At 33.7% G+C, this 22,070-nt stretch overlaps 1 protein-coding gene across 14 annotated transcripts in view; it reads left to right on the forward strand.

Annotated features, from left to right (window-relative positions):
* siz (Brefeldin-resistant Arf-GEF family protein schizo) overlaps positions 1-22,070 on the forward strand; it is a 177,563-nt gene that overhangs the window by 120,479 nt on the left and 35,014 nt on the right. For 13 of the 14 annotated variants that reach the window (XM_069837699.1, XM_069837700.1, XM_069837701.1 and 10 more), the window contains 3 exons: positions 2,821-2,955; positions 7,212-7,429; positions 17,771-18,060. In XM_069837699.1, coding sequence (XP_069693800.1) covers positions 2,821-2,955; positions 7,212-7,429; positions 17,771-18,060 — 643 coding nt within the window. The remainder of the gene's footprint in view (positions 1-2,820; positions 2,956-7,211; positions 7,430-17,770; positions 18,061-22,070) is intronic. The other variant, XM_069837704.1, reaches the window with a different exon arrangement.

The following is a 22,070-nucleotide window of genomic DNA, read 5'->3' on the forward strand; positions in this document are numbered from 1 at the left end:
ACCAACTCCTTGCATCATGGTCTGAGGCGCAATAGCCTACAATGACTGTATGCCTCTGGTGTTTGTTGAGGGAACCCTGAGCATTGCACGATATATGCAGAACATCATCCTGCCCATTCTGTTGCCATTTCTACAATGTCAGATAGATATGCTCTTTCAGCAGGACAGTGCCCATGGACACACTTCTCGTATTACACATAGTGCTCCCTAAGGTATTCATAAACTCCTCTGGCCACCACGATCACCAGGCATATCTCCCATTGAAAATGTGTACGACATGATGGGATGGCGTCTGGTCTGGTCTGGTCTGGTCTGGTCTGCAATACCAGCAAAAACCTCAACCAATTACAACAACAGGTGAAATTAGCATGAAACAGGTTTCAGCCAAACATGAAGTAAACCAAATTATTGACAAAGGAAATGTAAAAAAAAATATTCATATATAAACCTGTTTATAGCTGGTTTGGGGGCTAATTTTGAGTATGATTTAAAGAAAATTATTGCTTTATCTACTTTAAGACAATTGGATTAATTCAATTATTTGACCTTCCAATAAGAATCGATTAATATATTTATTGAAAACTATTGCAATTCCCCAAAATGATATTAGACATCTCTATGATCATCTCTATGCACGATTGCAGGACTATTGTAGCTAAAGGAGGCTACACAAGATATTGAAGTTGTTTGTCAAGACAATCTGTAGCCTCTGTCCATAGGTGTATGATCCTGTGATCTGATCATATGCAGTGTACAACCTGTATAATTATTCGGTAAAATTTACTTCATGTGGGGGCCATTGCTTCCGGGTGTTCATTTTTCATTTTGAACTAGTGTAATAATAATAATAATAATAATAATAATAATAATAATAATAATAATAATACCTCTTTTCAACACAGGGATCAAATGTAACTTTAACTTACATGTCTTAAATTTATTAAAACTTCATGGTGTTCACTTCACTGTGTCATGTGCTCTTTCCGTTTTCTGATTACACCTAATTAAAGTTCTAAACATTTTGGTAATTCTGGAGGACAACTACTCCACAATTTGATTTTCGAACTTTTTTTTTTTTTTCCACAAACGTCAATTTTATGCTCCAATTTCGAAAGATAATAGAACAAAATTTCGGAAACACGTAATTTCGACTGTAACCTAACATAACCTAACCTAACCTTAACTAACCCTAATCCAAACAAAACATAGCCAAACTAAGCTAACATAACCTAAACTAACCTGGTAATGTTACATTAGCTTGGGATAGCTTAGGTTAGTTCAGGTTAGGTTAGCTAGTTTAGCTTGGGTTAGTTAGGGTTAGTTGAGGTTAGGTTAGTTTAGGTTTACTTTTCAGGACTACGATTTTAGAAATTCACAACAAAGTTTGAGAAGAATAATGTTACAGACATGCCATTATGTCCTCACAGTGGTGCTCATTGTGCTATAATGTTATAATAGAGATACCTGCTTGTAGTGATTGGCAGGGGTAAGATTAGTATTAATGGGTTAAATCGTGGATGATACTTTCAAAGGAAAGAAGATACTACTAATGCACAATGCTTGTTAAAGTAATATTATTTCATCACAGTCATTGAATTTTACTTACACATGTGTACATGCTTTCATTTTCACCTTAAAATCGAGTTAAAGAATGTGTACTTTCTTCGAGATATAGAAAAAATACTATATGTAAATTATATATGATTCCACTGAGAAATAAATTACTTCGAAGTATCGAAAAATGTAGTTATAGAAGTTCGACTTAGAGGCTTGATTGTACTTTCATGTGTGAGCCCACTCGCAAAATATATTCAAGTTCAAGTTCAGCCCATAATGTCCTCTTGGGGCAGAGGCCTCTTCCTAGGAAGGCGGCAAAATATATTACAGATATTAAATTTTTTTAAAGTAGTAGTTGTTTTGAATTAGAGTTTTGCTTGGTTGATAGGCTCCTCTCGTCGTATTCTGTAACTATTTCTACATTTGTTTGTGCATGGTGCAGGGCGTGTGGCATTTTGTTTTGTTTATTTAGTGGGAAAGCTTTGTTTCATCCTCCAAGCCTATCCACAAAGGTACGTGTTTGCCATGTTATTGTTATGATGTTTTAACATCGTTCATATTTCATTTGATAAGTATTTTGTCATTCTTCTCTCTCTATACTTCATTTCAAGCTTTCTTTTGGTACGTTTAACCAAAGGTCCCGGGTTCGATACCCGGCCCCGGAACAATTTTTCCCTCAAAATTGTTCATTCTTTCGTGGAGTTTCTGTGTCTGTTGTGTAAGTTAGGTTAGATCTGTGATTTTTAAGTAGGTAGATTTATTCTTTAGGTGAGGTATTTTGAAGGCCAGATTATGTCTGTTTTATCAATTGTAATAAATGTTGGTATGCAGACAAGTTGCACATATATCAGTTATTCATATATTATATGAAATCATTTCATAGACGGCAAAAGTCTAATGTGAACTTTAATTGTAGTATAATTTGCCTAGACAACAGCGTTTCACTCAATATGCGCTTATCTCCTGCCTTAGAATACTTGTGTTCATTTTTAAATGTACAACATAAATCTAGGAACTTGTAACAGTAGTTTAGTTATGTTAATATCAAAATTTTCAATGTCGATTGAAAGGAGTGTGTAATGGACAAAATATGAAGCTGTGCAGCATTGGAATAATGTAACTGGACTCTGCCAGAATAACATGTGAGTTGAAAAACAATTAAGGAATCTAGGTTGGAAGTACGAGAAAAACGCAGACTTAAATCAAGGGCGTATCATGATTCAGTTGGTAGAATTATTATTCATGGTAGCTATGTCTTTTCAGTCAAGCTCACCTGACCACCAAGAAATTTCTTCAGAACCTTCTGGTAAAGAACTGAGTCGCTCGCACACAAGTGCAGCATATCAGCTTCCACTACAGGATCATGTTGAAGCCCAAGGACAACACTCTATGTACAAGGTATTCAGTCTGAATACAAGCACATTGCTATTTTTTAAATTATTTTTTTCCTTGGCCTAGATTTTTCTAATTCTGCTGTAGGCAGTTGTTATTTTTTTAAGTATACCCCCACAATCGTCAAGATTTTCAGGCATATTCTCAAAGTTTCTTTCTAAGAGGTTTCATTTCTATTGTGTTGTCACAAAATGTAGTATAATTTTCACCAATCCTTCTGTTTTGACATCTACGTCATTCTCTACAGTTAGACACCTTCCCCACAGTTAAAACCTCACCCTGAACACCCGAGATCCCAATATTCATATTACTTAATGGTGTATGCTCCATATGTTTTAACTTCTAAAGGTGCATGGGAATCTTCTTAGCAGATAAAATTTTCTGATAGCTGCTAACAGAACTTTCTGCTGTTGTGTGTATGACATCAAAAGCTTTGTCTGTGCAATATAATGAAGATATTTAACGAATCATGCATGCGTGATTCTTTGGCTTCAACACATTCTTAATTTTGTTTTACTCTAGTTTTGGGTTAAATGTCATAGCTTTTATTGTATTTGTTACTGACGTATCTTCCTTTTTTTTTTTTTTCCTTATGTTAATAATGCTATTTCGGTTACATTGTAATGATCATTTGTGTTTGCTTGAATAATTACATGATTTTTACGTTTTTGTTTATGATCAAAATAGTATTTACACCTAGGTACGTTCTTTGTTGTTTTTTTTCAGCTAAACATTTGAAAGAAAGATCTCTCATCACCATTGACACTAATTCTAAGATATAGTTTAGCAGTTAGCAAATTGTTCGTCGTTTTTCATTCTAAATTCAAGAAATTGGTGCATATAATTATTTTGTGTTCTAACAATAATTAGTGTGATCTGCAGAGTGGTTGTTTGCATGCATGGACGCAGATATGAAGCATAATTCACTGTATTTGACCTGCAATTAAATGGCTTATTTTTTTTTAGGTAATTTTAGGTAATAAGCTCATATGAATATTGTCCCAATTGTAATACGAATTATTTATAATTTTGAGAAATACAACACACTGAACCAGGCTACTATACATCGGCCAAATTTTGGTGATGGAAAGAATGTGAGCCTTTGTTATCATTATATTCCCATATAACTACACGCAAAAACAATCACACTGTGATGTATCTAATTAGCAGCGAAATCAGGTCCAAATTTAATTAAGAAATTTTTATTGTCTCCATCTAAATAGCATTTATCAAACGTAGTCTAGGTAGATTTAGATGTGGGTGTGCTCATACGATCAGTTACTTGCCCAGGTGATTCACACTGCATTACAGCAGGAAGTGAAATTCTCGCAAATCTGTTGTAAATTTTCTTTGCATGGGGCTAACATACTTCACCAAATACAAACCTGTTGTTAATGAAGTACGAATTTCGTATATTGTGTGAAAGAAAATAATGATTAAAATTCATTTTTCCGATGAAATATGTTACTATATTGTGTAACTTTAACAAAAATTTCGTTAACATAAACGAACAATTTTGTGATTTAATATAATAGGACATTGCTAACATTTATTGTATTTTGCATAATTGCTTTTCTTAATGTACAGTGTGTTATAACACAGTAATTATTTGGAATCGAAACCATGTGTCTGCACAAGAGAGACACAAATTTTGAATCGCAAAAAAATACTATTCGGTTGTGGGATTAGTCTACAAGAATATCATGGTGTGAAAAAGTGCACTTCAAGTTGAGGATTTGCCAATGTCACTGCTAATGCCATGTAACACATGGTCATTTTATAAGTGGTGATCCTTCACTTGAGTGTGATACATTATCAAGTTCAATTGACAGTGGAACACGTTTTTTTACATTGTTCAAACAAAGTATTGTCCAGTTTTGGTCTGAACATGAAATTGTCTGGCAATTTGTCTGATGCCTTGGAAATTATTTTAATTGTGTGAATGTCATTCTAAAATGTTTATAGAATACATATTTTGACAAAAGTGATGAAAATTTTAGTATAACACTGATCATGACATCCTCGAGACCCTCTGCATCTTGAATATTTTAGCTACTTCTTCTTTGACTTAAATTTTACTTCTCGAACACTTTACATCAGAATATTTTGCTGGTTTTGTCTTATGAAAATGTGTGACACTTTAGCTTTCGCAAATTTTTTTTGTTAATTACATATTTTTAGTATGTTTTGGCCTAATATTAGTTTTTGTTATATGTGGTTAGAGCTGGAGGATATATTCAATTCTTACCATATATTTTCGCAGATAAAATGATGGTTCAGTCATGAAAAATACCCACAAAATAGGGGATCGTTTTATATGGCAGATACAAAACAGAGACCTTAAAATTATACACTACACTCTATACAAAACTAGAAAGGTATTGACAGTTCAGTGGCTTCGAGGCATAATCATGGCAACCGCTCAAACTAGCCAATCAGAGTCTATGGAGACAGGTCGGCATTGCCGGTTGTTTCATAGCGAGCACGTGGTTGCCAGCTGTTTTGTTTGGAAGAGTTGAATTTTCGTTTCTGTGTCGCAGCAGATATTGGTGTTCTGCCGTGCCTATTGTTTTCGTAGTTATTCCGGCGGCATGTGTATTTATAATACCGACTACGTTAAAAAAGATGCTACGAGATGCGGAATCTCTCACAACAATGTTTCTTCTTTGCACACTATCATAAAGAATTTAGGTTTTAAATATAAAAAAATCAGTGGCTGCAAGATGTTAATGGAGAGAACTGACAATATATTTGTTATTCTTAATCTTTCTTCAAGATTTTGTATAACAAACATACTTAAGTATGCATATACCTCGGAAAGTCAATAATATTGCATACGTGAATTTTTAAAATGAATGTCCATATTTTGATTAACATAACATCATTTAGCGATATTATTGTGAAGCTATTAATTTCTTATATATCTTGTATTGTCAGAAATAGCATCACTATCACCTTTCGCCTTATTTAAGTGATAAAATGAAATAGGCTGCGTCATTATTACTGATACTAATATATACTACACGCCCCACTATTTTCTGTACTGTTTGCCACATTGTGACACTCAGATTTATGTAGGTCTGACACTTCTTCACGAGACATTATTAGCTGATGTAAGGTAGTCCATGCAGCTAAAAACTCTTTCCTTTATAATTTCAAATTTATAGCATGAAATCTTTATTACAGTTTATACTAAGCTTACATATCGCTTGCACACTATGTATCATATTCGCATTCACTCACTCTTTTATTATTATTATTATTATTATTATTATTATTATTATTATTATTATTATTATTATTATATGTGTGGTCATAGAGTCCATATGATACAAACTTACGAGGTCTCATCCATTACTCAATTCCGACACAGCAGACAGGAGGCTCTATTAGTCACACTGCACAACTTCACAACATCGCTCTCTTTCCACGTGTCCAAGAGAGAACTGTCAATACCTTTCTACTTTTGTATAGACTGTAAGACCATTATAAAATACAACAAATCACATTCGTCGTTTGAGACAAAGAACTCTGAAAGTATGTGCTTACTTTCACTGTTGACAACATCGCCATATGGGTCCCATTCTGAATGTGGTGAGTCGGACTTCGTCATCAGTATTCCATAACAAATCGTCAACTGTGTCATTTATAGCATTAGAAATTCCGCAGTTTTTGAAGGATTTTATCACTGTTTCCACTTTACTTTTTTCCATGACAGTTGATAGCTTTGGGGGTCGTCTTAAAGGACAGATGTAAGCTAAAACAATAATATTGTGCTCGAAATTTATGCCTCGTCTCATCTGAAGCTCGTCTTATCTGCGGAATTATACGGTATTTACTTTTATATACATATAATTTGGACAGTTTATATCTGAATATTTACTGAATTTATTGTCTGCCAATATTGGCTTTCTTACATATGATGGTGCCTTTTTTTTTTATAACTTCTTAATGATTTATGTAATTGTTTTTTGCCTAAACTTCTTACATTTCTTTGAATTGTTTTAAGCATAAATCTCTTTGAAAAGACAAATTCTGTGTGATTCTGGTTTCATTTGACAACTGTTTTTTAAATTACATTCCTACCTTGAATGCATATTTATTTTAGATTCTTTGTCTTAATATGTAGCGAACTCTTCACTGTGTAGTTTCCAATGTGAATTATAGTATCACTCAAAGTCTGTGAAAAGATACCGGTACAATTTTCTCTTAATTGAAGGACTATAATATAATATCCTATATAAATATATTCTAACTTTCAGGTTTCAGAGACAGTAAGGAAACGTCAGTATAGAGTTGGTCTTAACCTATTTAACAAGAAACCTGAAAGGGGAATTGCCTACCTCATTCGTCGTGGTTTTCTTGAGAACTCACCACAGGGTGTTGCGAGGTTTCTCATATCTCGGAAGGGGCTGAGCAAGCAGATGATTGGAGAATACCTGGGCAACTTGCAGAATCCTTTCAACATGGCTGTGTTAGAGTAAGTTGCATAATGCTATACATGATATGTCAGGAAATGTTCATTCATATAATGCAGTATGTCAGGAATGAGAAAGAATTGTTATCGGTTTTTGTCTCTTTTTGGTTAACATTTAAAACTGACTAGAATTTATAATTAAACTAAATTTATTGTCTTATTAGAAGTAGCAGTTACTTTCTGGGAGTTACGAATGCGTTTAAAGGTCACAAAAGGAGATTTATTTATAGCTTCTTTAACTGCGAAAATGTTGTACGACTTTCAACATTATTGTTGTTACATTTGATTGTTACCATTTACTAACACGTGTGAGAAACGTGTAGAAATAGTAGGAATTAATGTCTTGCAAAGCATCTGTAGATTTATAGTGAAAATGGAAACCAATCCAGCATTAACCTTTTTGAATAACCAGATTCCAAGGTTTTATGATTGAGTCAACCCCTAACAGATTGATCAGCCCCAGGACATGAAGCCAGGACATCTCGAATACAAGTTCAGTGTTTTACCACTAAGTCACCTTGCTCAATAGTGATATTTAATTTTTAAACAGTAAATCAGAATGTATTGTTATACAAAACTTCCTTATAGTATTATTATTGTGTGTGTGCTTGTGCGCTTGTTATATGGGTAACAGGTGAAGAAAATTCCTACAAAACGGAATAAATGGTTTAGTTTATTATTTACAAATATTAGAATGAAAATATTAATAGATTACTGACAAATATTAATTGACATTGACATACAAAATATAATTCCTGTATTATGGTTCAGGATCGAACTTTAGATTCGTTAAAATATATTAAAGGAGCAGTCCGCGATAAAATTCCATATTTCGATTATATTATAGGATGTTTACCAAAATAATCCTTGGATTAACAGTGTTTGTCGCAACGCTCTACGCCTTTTAGTTTGCGAAATATTAAAGGTCTTACTGCAAGCTCTGATGTCATAACCACTGATCGCTTCATAAGACTGCATTGTAGTTCCGTTTGACAGGCAGCGTAGAACGAGTAAATATATATTCATACGTTAGTCAGTTATTATTAACACACTTAGGACCTATCACATGCATATACTGTAGTAATAATAATAATAATAATAATAATAATAATAATAACTTACCCATTTTGAATTTCGTACTCATAGTGATTAGAAAAACTTGGGTCAGGTAAGGGTTCAAACTGAAAAGGTTTAATATGTCGATCCATTATAACCTAAGTAAACGCCTTCACTGAGTAAGTGAATGTATGTGAGACGTGAAATATTCGTTATGAATGGACTGCAAATACGTGTTTATCTCACGTCAACAATAAATTAGTACATGGTTTATATTATTCTATTGCGTCATAGTTGTTGAGTCACACTGTTTAGGCATGAAGCTATGTTTGGGGAACCTCTAAAACATGTGGATCATCGAATTGCGGCAGTTGATAACCAGAACTACTTCCAAGACATTTTTCTGTATAGTATCTTCTCTCCACACATTTTTCTTCCAGCTGTATGTTTTGTCTCCTATCCATCGTTTAGTGGCTTTAGAGTCCTGAAGTCTGGAGCCAGTTACATCTCTTTTCACGTTGTAATTATGGTCCATTATCGTAATCATAGTTCTTGTTACCGTTCCACCATATGGAAAGTGTTTTCTCTTAGGAGTGTAAAGCAATCTCTCGTTATGGTATGATTCAAATTTGCTGGTGTGACAAAATTGATTAGTCTGATTTAGGTCTTTCAAAAGGGCAGGGTTACATACAACTTTTTTCAGAGCATTGTAATCGCTGGATCCAGGTTCGATCCATTCCCTCTCACTATTGTATGGGTGAATGTGTGAACATGACAGAAAGGGATTGGGGCCCTTTAGGCCATCACCGCGATTTGCACGTTTTTATCTTTTAGGGAATTGATAAGTTGTTCATGAATCTGAAGTACATCTGACTGTTGATTCTACGAATTTTGAAATTATTTTATAAAATGTTATCTTGCCGATGAAACATAGTTGTAAAGTTTTTGAACATTTTTCAAACAATTTGTATCTTATATCGCACAAGTATAACGCAGAACTCACTGCTATGCTTCACCTCTGTTCGAACTTCCACTCCCAATTACGGGCATTCTGGCACACTGCATTAACTTTCAGCAATGGTCCTATTGTTCCTACCAAATATTTGTAAAAGAGGAATGACAAATATTACAGAAGAAAAGCAAAATTTGTAATGCTAACCAGAACACACACACACACACACACACACACACACACACACACACACACAAAAAACCACTTATTGACTCCCTATTTACTTTCTGTTTCATGTGCAGCGTCCTCGGAACCCGATGAATTAGAATTTGAAGTTTCTTCTTCTATTTGAAAATATGTCTCTAAGTCAGTTTCTGCTCCCCCACATCTGATTCATCACACACATTTCTTAACATCTCGCACCCTATCTCACACTGCACAACTTTGTTTATATTAGGTTCCTGTGAATTTTCAGCCTCATCAAGAACTACACACATGTCAATATTTTCAGCTATAGATGCATCACTGCAACTTGCTATTGCTTCTTCGACGACCTTCCTTCATTTATAAGCAAAGGAGCGCGTAGATCAGATCAGTCTTGGGGAGATTCTTCTTTCAAAAATAGGAAAGAGACAGCAGTTTTCTTAATTTTTATAGGAGTTCTATTGTCTTTCATTAAACGACTTTTTAGTAAAGACGATTCTTCAAAATCAGTTTCACGGAAATGACTGGAACACACAATAGTAGTTTTCGATAGTGTAAAACCTTTTCTGTTGATTTTCTTCACCCATGTTTTAAATCTTTGCAGTAACTTTTCTCTGTTCGGAAATACATGAAATGATACCCCTTCTTCATGTTCTGTTTTTGTTGTTCCCTCTGAACACGAAAAATCACAACACCACAGCATTTTAAACTGTATTACGATACAATTTCTTCTGTTTAGTCTACTGTAGTTCAAAATCGTTCATATAAAAGAAAATACGTCTACATAAAACCACAGCATTGGTATGTGCTGGTTTTATGATTAAATGAAAAGCAAAACATGACTTCACACAATCATAACTAAGTCCGAAATTCTGTTCACGTTTACTACGGCGAGAGAAGATTATTTATTTTAATACAAAGCGCTGCACTGCACTCGCTGATGTTCTCGGTCTACTACGCAATCACACTAGTTCAGTGGCTGTGACGTCATAAGTATTTGTGCGGAGTCAGTAACTCGAGAACCATGCCTCGCATTGACATGCGGCAAATTACATTCTACTTAGATTGAAAAACGTGTTTGATTAAAGCCAACTTAATTTTATCGCGGACTGCTCCTTTAAATATAAATTAATATAATACCACATACCCTTACATCCTCACTTAGTTCAGTGAATAAATTATTCATCCTTTCATCACTAACAATGCCTTTATAATTTTCGGCATGAAACACATCACAATGAGATTTTAAGCTATATTTTCTACACCTGACTTTTTTTTTTTAAACAGAAAACACACTGTGCGTCTCCCAATTCTGATTCTTTAAAAAATAACAATTTGCAGATATTGTTAAACTAAGTTCCAGGTTTCCACTTTGCAACATCCATTGGATATATGTACAGTACTTCACCCCTGATCAGTATGAAACGAACTGCCTACTTCTATCTTCTCTGCTACCTTAGAGAGTCTACATAAAGATTAATTTTTTGGTCCTACAGAATACGTCTGTTACGGTAACAATTAATATTAGAGGAAAAAAATTTGCTCCAGTGCCGGAGATTGAACCATGTCCTTGGTTCTACATACCAAGTGCTCTAAGCATTGAGCTATGCCGAAATTCAATCCACAGCACCGGATCGAGTCCCTCTCCTCCAGTGTTTTTCCCTTTGTCGCCTGACTCCAAGTTCGACATGTATGTTGACATTTTTATATTAAGTCAACTGCCATTATGCAAGGAGCACACTCAGTTTAGTGACTTGGTGGCCGGGATTCCACAGTAATATGCATTGTTGCTAGAAGAATCTACGTAAAGATTAATTTTTTGGTCCTACAGAATACGTCTGTTACAGAAGAGAGGGATTCGATCTGGTGCTGTGGATTGAACTTCATTGTAGCTCAATGGTTAGAGTGCTTGGTACATAGAACCAAGGACCCGGGTTCGATCCCTGGTGCCGGAGGGAAATTTTCTCCTCTAATATTAATTGTTACCATTACAGAGAAACCAAGTTGCTCAACTGATGTGCTCCTTATATAATGGCAGTTGACTTAATATAAAAATGTCAACATACATGTCGAACTTGGAGTCAGGCCAGAAAGGAAAAAACACTAGAGGAGAGGGATTCGATCCGGTGCTGTGGATTGAACTTCGGTGTAGCTCAATGGTTAGAGTGCTTGATACATAAAACCAAGGACCTGTGTTCGATCCCCTGCACCGGAGCGAATTTTCTCCTCTAATATTAACACCTTAGAGAAGGATAGCAGTCCTGCCTGCTAGAGAACACACATAATTTCATTTGCTCATTGGGTGAAATGCTCATACGAGAAACCAATCGTCAGCCCTGCATTAACTTTATTGATGTACCAGACTGATGTGAAATTAACTCCAGAAAAGTTTTTTTTCCAAACTATTTTTTCAACATCACTAATACGAGTATGTTCTTATTATGTTATTTCTCCCCACAGATCAACTGTACTAACGTTTCTTCTTGAATTTTGTTCTTACTGAAATAACTGTAATCGTATTTTATGATCCTACCACATCTCTCATTTTTCCTATCTAATACTTCTCACTTCTCACTCTTTAAGTTATTGAAACCTTTACTATTCTTAATACTGTTTATTCAGTTGATCTGTTTCATCTTTCCAAATATCGATCATCCCTTTTTTACAGTCTATCATACTTACAATAACTATAAGTACATTTAGAGTCCTTCTCACTTTTCATTACAAAAAATAAATACTTTTCCTATTTAACACTTCACATTTTACATGATTTGATTAGTTTATTTTATTGATTTGCTTAGTCTTTCAAAATACCATTCTCTCATTTGTAGTGACACTTCGTTTGCTTTTCGCCTTCCCACTTTACTAACATATCATCATAATAAATTTGCCCTTTCATTACAACAATAAAGAACTACTAGTATTCACATAACCTTTCCTTATAATATTCCCAGTTGTCCCAAACTGAAACCTTATTTCAGTCCCTTCCATACACCAATTCCTCAGATTATATCTTTTGTGTTTTTGCATGCTTCTCATCGGCGCAGATAATATTGACCTCTTCACATCACAGCTGATTCTTGACATGCTGACAGCTGTGCATTCCTTCGTCTGTTGTCCCTTCATCAGTCTCCAGTTGTCTGGTGTTGCCCTATTTCCATATGCTTACTCCCCATTTCCGTTTTTGTCCAAAGCCTTAACAAAGTTTATTAGTATGAGTTTTATTTGAGAAAATGATAGTATCACTTTACTTGAGTACTCAGTGGAGGATGTCACATTTTTTTCACCCAATAAATGGTAAATATTTTTCGTTTTGGGCTACTCTTGTTGAATGTAATGAGTTCTCGTGTCCCAACTATCTCCCATATACAAGAAACAGGAGTAGTTGGTAACCCTGCTTTGTAATCATAGAAGCAAGACAACTACCTTCACATCATGACAGGCAAACCATGTATATTCCTAATATTAAATTCCTTCCTAAAAGTTACGATGTTTTCACAAGTTTCTTCAAACTTGTAGCACGATTCAGAGAAATGGGTGACATTTTGTTCCTATTATGTGAAAGCACTATTTTCTAGTTCACTTCTGAAGTGTTTGTGAAAATACGCCATTCCTTGCAGTTATGGTCATATCCAAGCTCTTTCATCAATCTGTTCATGCCTTGCATAGACAGAGAGAGAACAGTTTCCTTGGGGGGGGGGGGGGTGCAAAGCAAAACCTTAGAATCCCTATATAACGAGGTTATGGGGGACATCATTTATCTTATAGCTTGACCGTGGTACAGTATATCGGAATATGATTACTATATTTTCGAAAGCATGTTTCTTACAATGTTACATCCACATCCGTGATGTTTCGGACCGAGTTGTATAGGACTTGAACTGTAGGTCTTCTATAAATTATAATTAGAGACCTACAAAACTGCGCACACAACTGGCTTTAGATTCGTCCGGTCGGGAGCTCAACCGGCTACGATGAACATCGGGCTGAATAACTCAGTTGTCGAGCGATTATGCCTGATGTATTGCAGAGTAGACAGAACATCAGGCGAATTTACATGAAAATAACGTTTTTAGAGTACACAACCGGAGTAACAAGGAAATTTACGTTGTCTCATTGAAAAAAAAGTGTTTGCAAGTATTCTTACAGTTCATTCGACACTATAACACATATATTTTCTTTATTATTCTGAACTTGCAGTAACTTTATAAGTATCGTTTATATTTTAAACTTTTAGAGTGTTACTAATGAAAGTTACTTATAGATATGTTAAACAATGTTATAGTTTTTCACAGAACAAGACGTGCACAAGCCATGTATATTTTTCTTACCAATAAACACTATATAGCTGGCGTTTTTCCATACCAGTGTTAAACAGTATACGTCATAACTTCATCATTTGATTACATTGTAACTCTTTCTCGTCACATATTGACTGAATCTTGTTCGATTTGTATAACCCAATGATCGATATTACATAAGTTCATGTAAGATCGCGAATTATTTAGAACACAAATCTCACACAGAAAGAAATGATAAGGAGGAAGAAAATACTATCTCCAAATAACACCAGGTACATTTCATCATACAATAACTTTTTAACATTTTCTCAGTAGGCTATACAAGCAGAGTAATAGTATTGAAGGATATTTATTTTGTTTAATTACAAAAATATGTTTGCTTCAAATAGGAATACAAATAATTTGACACTTTAATACATTTATTTTTGTATTTCGAACTTGCAGTAATTTGACTAGTAACAAATAAATGAACAATGGACACAGTGACATCGAAGGAAATAGACGTAATGTATAATGTGAAATATCATAATGTAAACATATTAAAAAATATAATTACAATTCATTATAAAACAAAATAGGAAATAAGTACATAAGTCCATTATGACGTTTGTACTTTAAACTAAGAAAAATGTATAGGCCTACCTCTAAAACAATATTTGCATGCTTTTTAATTATTCTAATCAGTTGCAGTATTATTTATTAAGAAATCAATTTAAAAAGATAAACAGTAATATTATTTTCAACAATACGATTACTTTGGCTCCCAATGGTGGTTGTTCTGTACAAAATAAGTATAATTTACACATTTCTAAACTACGAATAACAGAAGAATAGCAATGTTTAGAAACAAATCATTCTGTATAGAAAAGATCTACTTCAGAGAAAACAAGTGTCATTCAAAGAACTATTTTATTACACACGTGCTAATATCAACTATTTGATGTTCACAATTATTATTAGGGCCTATTATCATAGACTACATGATCAGAGTTGACTTCTTGTGTTTATGTATTAATAAATCTCTTTTACTAGTTACGCTCGGTGGAAACAATTATTCATGGAATGGCCAATATTCGTTTCACAAGTGTTGCTAGAGAGGCTAGAGTTGTTTGGTGATCTTTCCATCAATTTAGTATGTAGAAAATGAAATGAGCATAATGTGTAATGTGAGAGATAATAAGAAAATAAATCCAAAATAGAATTACAATTAATCACAAAACATAAAATTAAATAATTATTAACTCTAAATGCATTCCTCCAAAACAGTAGCTACTCATATACAGGGTAGAAGTGAAATAACCCTGCAGATTGTACGGGGCGATAAGGTTCACTTAAATGAATGGAAAACCTATATTACATTTAATTCTCTAGTCATAGTAAACATACTAAAAGCATTGGTTGTAGTAGGTTTCAGAAGGTATAAAGTTATTTTTGTTTTACTATTGATCAAGTTTACTGTTTTTAAGTGTGTCATTATTGTAATATTATAATTCAGTTTTCTAGTGTAAGCAAAAATTACAACCATGGTAATTTGTGGATACCGAAAGTTTTTTTTCTGCAATTTACACTTTACAACGTCTGTAGTTTCACGCTGCATGCTGTTTGTTCATCTTGATGATCCGCAGCTATAATATCTGGATGGTTCACTGTGATCTTCATTTTATACGCCAGAGCCATCCACCCACAGAGAGATCGGATCAACTCGAATACACGTTAAACCGAATACTCAGGCAGTACGCAAGCAGATGTACTTCGCATACTGCCTATAAAGCCAGGCGTTCAGTAGTGCTATGCAAGTCCGTTCGGCTTTCAACCGGTTTTGCAGGACTCTAATTATAATATAGCATAACTTAAAAAAATTTCCCTCTTTTTTCTCTCTCGTAAAGAAACACATGCATGCATCGATAAAACTATGTAACAGTGCTAACAGAAACTTTTTTTATATGAAGTTACCTTCCTGAAGATATCATATGAAATATAAACTCTAATTATTTTATTTAATCTCATCTTTACGTTTACACATTATACCGGGATCACTTTTCTTTTTTCTGCATTGTTGTGCAGTATGTTATTCATATTTCTCTAAGTGGCAGCCTGAACATCTGCAGACTTCTAACACATGAGTACAGGCTGAACAAAAGAAACATTACACTGCTTCCATTCCTCAAATGAGGTACCGGTATAGAAATTCTTATACATTCAGAAATTAAAAATAAATATTATAGTCCAGACACATGATCTGAAGACATTAATTGGTCAATTTAAGCACAGAAACTTAATCCTAAACAAAAGCAAAAAAGATCTTTTGAATTCAATATTTTCTAACGTCAACAGAAAAAAAAAAGTTCAGACAAGTTTGGGGGGGGGGCAGTGCCCTCCATACCCCCCCCCCCCATAACTCCGCCTATGATGCCTTGTAAACACAAACTCAATCTTGCGTCTCATTAAATGATGGCAACTGCATGTCGCAATCTCTAAATGCTGAAACACTTGTTGCCTGTTACTGCAGTCTGGATCCAAGACGTTCTGCCTGCTGTTTTGAAAGATTAAGATTACGCACTGAGTAATAAATTATTTCATCAAGTGTGGGGTTCTGTCTTCCTCAGATGCTGATGGATCAGTGTCACCACTGTCAGTTGTTTTTTAATCTTCTAAATCTTTGCTTGTAGCTCGGTGAGGGATGAGCAAGTCTTCACCTGTGGTACTGTCTTAGAGGCGGTTAGAATGTTTGTATAAATTATTAAATGTTTTGTTTTGGTGGGGAAAAATAACAGCAATTTTTGTGAGGCAAAAGTAGTAGTCACTGATATGACGTCTTAGCCCTCGCCATAACATTGGGACTGTGAAAGGTATTTCATATGATTTTCCATTGTTGCAATTGGTCATAGTGTCAAGACAAGAAAATAAACTTGAACCCATGATTTGTCTTGGAGGATCACCAACAGAATGGTCAAAATAAAGCTTGTATGGTATTTTAATTGAGGAAGTAATGTTTCTTCATTGTAAATTCATTATGTACTTGCCCCATATATAATAAAAGTTATTTGGATGATTTCCACATCCAATATTTTTCGATGTCATCATGGTGTTAAAACATTTTTAGACTTCGTGAACTTGTATGTATGAAAACTCGATAATTTATTAATTCCATGCATCGTTTTCAGTCCAGTACTCTATTATCTTTATCACAAATTAAATTAAAATAAATGAAAAAAACTTTGTATTTGCAACCGGCTCATGCTTGCAAATGTACACAACTTGATTTGTACCATTATTTATAGACTGACTGAGGATACAGAGGAACGCATGTATTCACTCCTTTCAAGCGAATAAAAGACTACTTATCGTTATGGGTGAGAGTTGGGAGGTCATTAATGTCCTATATGTAGTCTGAAAGTATATAAAACACTTTTCAGTGGAGATAAAGACATTCCTTTTTCATTACTTGTGTATTCTACTTCAGTAACATACATAAAAAATAATGGATGTCATTAATAAAAAATATATGTATAATACGACATTTTTATTGTTACATTTGAATTCAACGCACCAGAATCATTCAACAATGGGCTACATAATTTCATGCTGGTTATATAAAATGTCTGTTGACTAGTGTTACTAAAGTACCTTTAAAGAAACTTTAGACCAGCTCATTTGTTATGAACCAATTTCATTCATTCACCAGTTTTATTAATGGTATTTAACAGTACATTTTCATTATTATTGTAATCGTTAGTGTGTACAATACAAATTGTGAGCTGTGTATTCTTCCCAGTTCATATTTCTTGATATGTTGCAATGCTTGGTGAATAATGCATTTTATTTCGACAGATGTTTTTCCCAGGAATTGGACTTATCAGGAATGCAAGTGGATGTTGCACTACGAAAGTTCCAGACCTATTTTCGGATGCCAGGAGAGGCACAGAAGATTGAGAGGTTAATGGAAGTATTTGGTCAGCGTTACTGTCAATGTGATCGAGATGTAGTTGCTGGGTTTCGCAGTCCAGATACAGTCTTCGTTCTGGCCTTTGCTATTATCATGCTTAATACAGACCTGCATACTCCAAACTTAAAGCCTGAAAGACGTATGAAATTGGAAGATTTTATTAAAAACCTTCGAGGTGAGCAGTGAAATTTTGTGTGTTTTAGATTATCTGTGTTATTTTTTTTGACAAGTTTATAATATATTTTATGTTCTTATTTTTGGCAGGAAATACCCACCTATATATTGTTTAATAGGAGTTACTATAATGGAATATGTATATCTTAATTTCGTCTTTAGAACTATTTTATCTACAATTTTTTTTCTTAAACAATAATTTGTTAATAAAATATTTTTATATAACCTATATATATTTTCTGTTACTGGGAAATTACTTTTTCCTTCTAGAGGTATAGTTCATATGCGACACTTTTGTTAGCATTTTAAAATAGGATTTTTTAAATTATTAGTTTCTATATGCCACCATTGTTTAACTTTGCTGCTTTAAACAATTTATATTGAAGTAAAACTGACACTAGACAAAAATGCTATTCTCCCATTTTGTTTATTAGATGTTGAACAAATTCTGTATAAACTTGCATGTCAACAATTTAATAGAAGTAACATTTTCATTACTAATATAATGTGGAGAAGTAAATTACTTTCCCATATTTTGAACTAGGTGTAAAATTTTTCACGTATCAGTATCTACATTGTATTAATAGGATTAACATTTTAAAACAGTGTTCACTTTTATCTGAAACTATAACTTACAACTGAAGTAATTAGAATTTATTTTGATCTGAACTTCAATATTGTGTAATTATTGGTACGATACTCAAAAGTTTTACACTTTGAATATATTTCCTTATTCATACATTCAAAATAAACAATTTATCTAGTGTCATTTTTGAACACAAGTTCTTGTATCTTATCCACTTCTAAAATATTTTTTTTGTTGCCATTTTTAATTAAGCAGTTCGTCCTTTGTTTTCTAAATAATTTCTCCTTCTCTCCTTCTGCATGTTTTCCTTTTTGTTTTTCTTTATCTGGTTCTCTTTTCTTTGATAACTAAAACACAGAATTATAACGAGAAAATAACGTAACTTTCACTCCTTTTGAAAAACCAAGAATTTGTGTGTTACAGTTGGAGGAAAATTAAATGATTGGTCCTTCAGCTTTTCTTTATTTTATGTTTTCTTCACCTAAAATGTAATTACACTGCCAAATATCCTTGGAAAATTAAAATATAGCCCAGGATATTTTCCAGCTGGCTGAGTTCAATTGAACTTCATAAAATGAAGTTTTGGCTGTTTTCTGGATAAGAACAAGAACTTCTCTTATTACCATTTCCAGAATAACTTCAAGTCAGATCAGTCACACAGGAAATACCGTTTGAGGCACACTTCCTACTTTTAGTGTGGGTCAGTTATGGTGCTAGAGGTTGCTAATGCTGGTATATTTGACCTGTCCCTTTTCTTGCCTTTCTCAGACTTGTGGTGGAGGCAGTGATTCATGTTGGGAACACCAAATTGTGACTATTTCTTATATCGAACATATATAATGAAAAAGTTTCAAAATCAGCCTTCAGAATTTGAGTCATTCTACTAACGTTAAATTTATAAATTGCAGAAAGTTTTAATTAACAATATAATCGTGAGCTGACATTTCTTGCAGTTGATCTTCGTTCTTTCTGTCTGTCTATGTCTGTTCCTGAACAATAAGTGCATAAATTTATTTCTTATTATACTGCATGATTAAATATAAAAGCCTGTATTTGTTGCAGATGAGAATAAATTCTAAGGCTTGAATATCCGATTCGATCTTTTTATGACAGTTTGCTAACAGCTGCAGTTAACCTACATTTGAGTAAAACGTGAAATGGTAATTAATGGCGAACTGGGGAAGATCTAACGTTAGTGACTATTCCAGAATAATACATGAAAAAAGAGAAAGTTGGATGATGCTAGTCTGATGATGAAATCAACGACGTTTTAAATCCAGTCAGTCTGAAAATTTTAATGTATATATATACTAGTTTCCATGTTTTAAAGCGACGAAATAGGAAGTAGTTCTATAAGTGAGGGTTGAGTGTGGGTTAGAGGGGTAGCTTGTACGGCATTGCCACATTGAGTGAGAACGTGACTTTCCACTGAAGTTTATAATGCAAAAATTCGTCTACTAACGACAAACTGGCAATACAATGCCAACTAAGCATGGTGCGATGTTCTCTGTTTAACAGGACATTGATGCCATACTTATGAAATCAGGTCACGTGCGTTATATGTACTTGTTTCTGTGGTTTTTTGCTGTACCATTGCAGTTGTTATTGCGAATGTAAAATTGTAAATTTTAAGCATTTCAAATACTCCGTCATATGCGAACTTTAAATATTCTGGTGAAAACTGCAAAGTGCTTAACTCAATTTGAACTTATGCCACGACTATGTGGCAAATGAAACTGTACTGACAGCAACATGATGTCACTTCCTGTTTAGTCGCCTCATATTGTGGAAATTAGTATAGTAAATATTTCTTAATTTCATGAAGACTACATAAAATGAAGAGTACAAGAGAAGAAGGGACTCGTCAATATTTTCCAAATTTTAGGGGAAGCATTTTTGTAAAAAAAGAAATGCTATTATTGAATCATACACAGAAATATTTGAAATGCATATTTTTCGTATACTATGGTACTGATTTTTTTTCTTAAATTAAACTGAAAGTGTTCATCTTAAGTCACTAATGGCGTTAACATCGCAGTTTTCAAGGGTAGGAGGGAGTGAGCGAATGCAATCAGCCCCATATTCCCCATGTACCCTTCAATGACATTGTTTGTCAAATGATAATGCTTTTGTCAAGTTGCTCCTAACAGAAAACAGAAAATATGTTTAACATAGACTTACAAATGTCATATTTAATGAATTTAATGTTCACATAGACATTTTAATACAAAATAATACTAAGTACTGGTATGTACCGAAAATTTGTAGTTATAATCAGATAGCATATTGCTTTGAACTCATACTCTCCATGCATTGCATCACTACATTGACCAAGAAGAGAGATTATTTCACATTCACATTAAGCTTCCTATCCATGAACTGATGATCTAACGGATATGTATGTGTTGTTTCTATATATGGGGTTATTTAAACGTCAGGACACCAAATCTGTTCATAAAAGAGTAGTGACAAGGTAATTGTGAAATAAATCTATGGTCACTATTTTGTTCTTCTGTCATTATCTCGTCAGTACAGCATTCAGAAGAAAATTCTCCGAATTGATATTGAACTTCTGACCAACTGATCTCTTCATTTTTCAGTATTAGGACTACAAAGAAAACTCTTATTTCAGATAATCTCATAGCCAGAAATTGGTATTGGTAAGAACTATATCTAAAAATTCTATAATGGTGAGTAGCTTATTTGCAGTTACCTCACAGCAATTTTGGAACTGTGTTCCATATTTGGAATTTTTACATATTTCCCGAATTTCTTGTAAAAAATATTGCAGCATATACATTGTTCTACGGATTTTGGTCTACCAGGGCTAATCTAAATTGTTCTACATGCTGTCAGAATATTTTCAAATACACAGATCCATATATAAATGTCAGCTTGCGTGAAATTCTGAGAACATATTTTGTGTTCTTGAAAAATTTGTTCAGAAACAATGGAATTCCTCTGTATTTTCTTTCAACTATTGCCAGGTGTGAGATCACTTTCTTGTTGTTTTCCAAAGCATCCATATTTTGTAAAATAAGATCGTTCTGAAATCTTCTGGCATTTCAAAGTTTAATTCCGTTTTAGAGGTGGAAGGACTTGTAACCTATAAGACGGATTTTTTTACCTGAAATGATAGTCTTGAAACACTCTCACTTAAGGACAAAGTCCTTTGCCGTACTATAAATATACTATACATTGAGAAAGTTATAGTAAGGTATTTACTGCTGTTAAAAATTCACCACCCTAGGTTGTGTTCTTATCTATGAAACTAGAATGTAATAGCTAGTATAGTAACAACTCTACCACTGAAGACGACAGTTTTTTTTTTTTTGTACATCTAGTTCTTTAAAATTAACCAACAAGAGAAAGTTTCAACGTGTAAGAGAGAACATGAGTTACAGTCTAATGATAAAAGTTCACTA

Source organism: Periplaneta americana, chromosome 10 (assembly GCF_040183065.1).
Source record: "Periplaneta americana isolate PAMFEO1 chromosome 10, P.americana_PAMFEO1_priV1, whole genome shotgun sequence".
Classification (NCBI taxonomy): Eukaryota; Metazoa; Arthropoda; class Insecta; order Blattodea; family Blattidae; genus Periplaneta; species Periplaneta americana.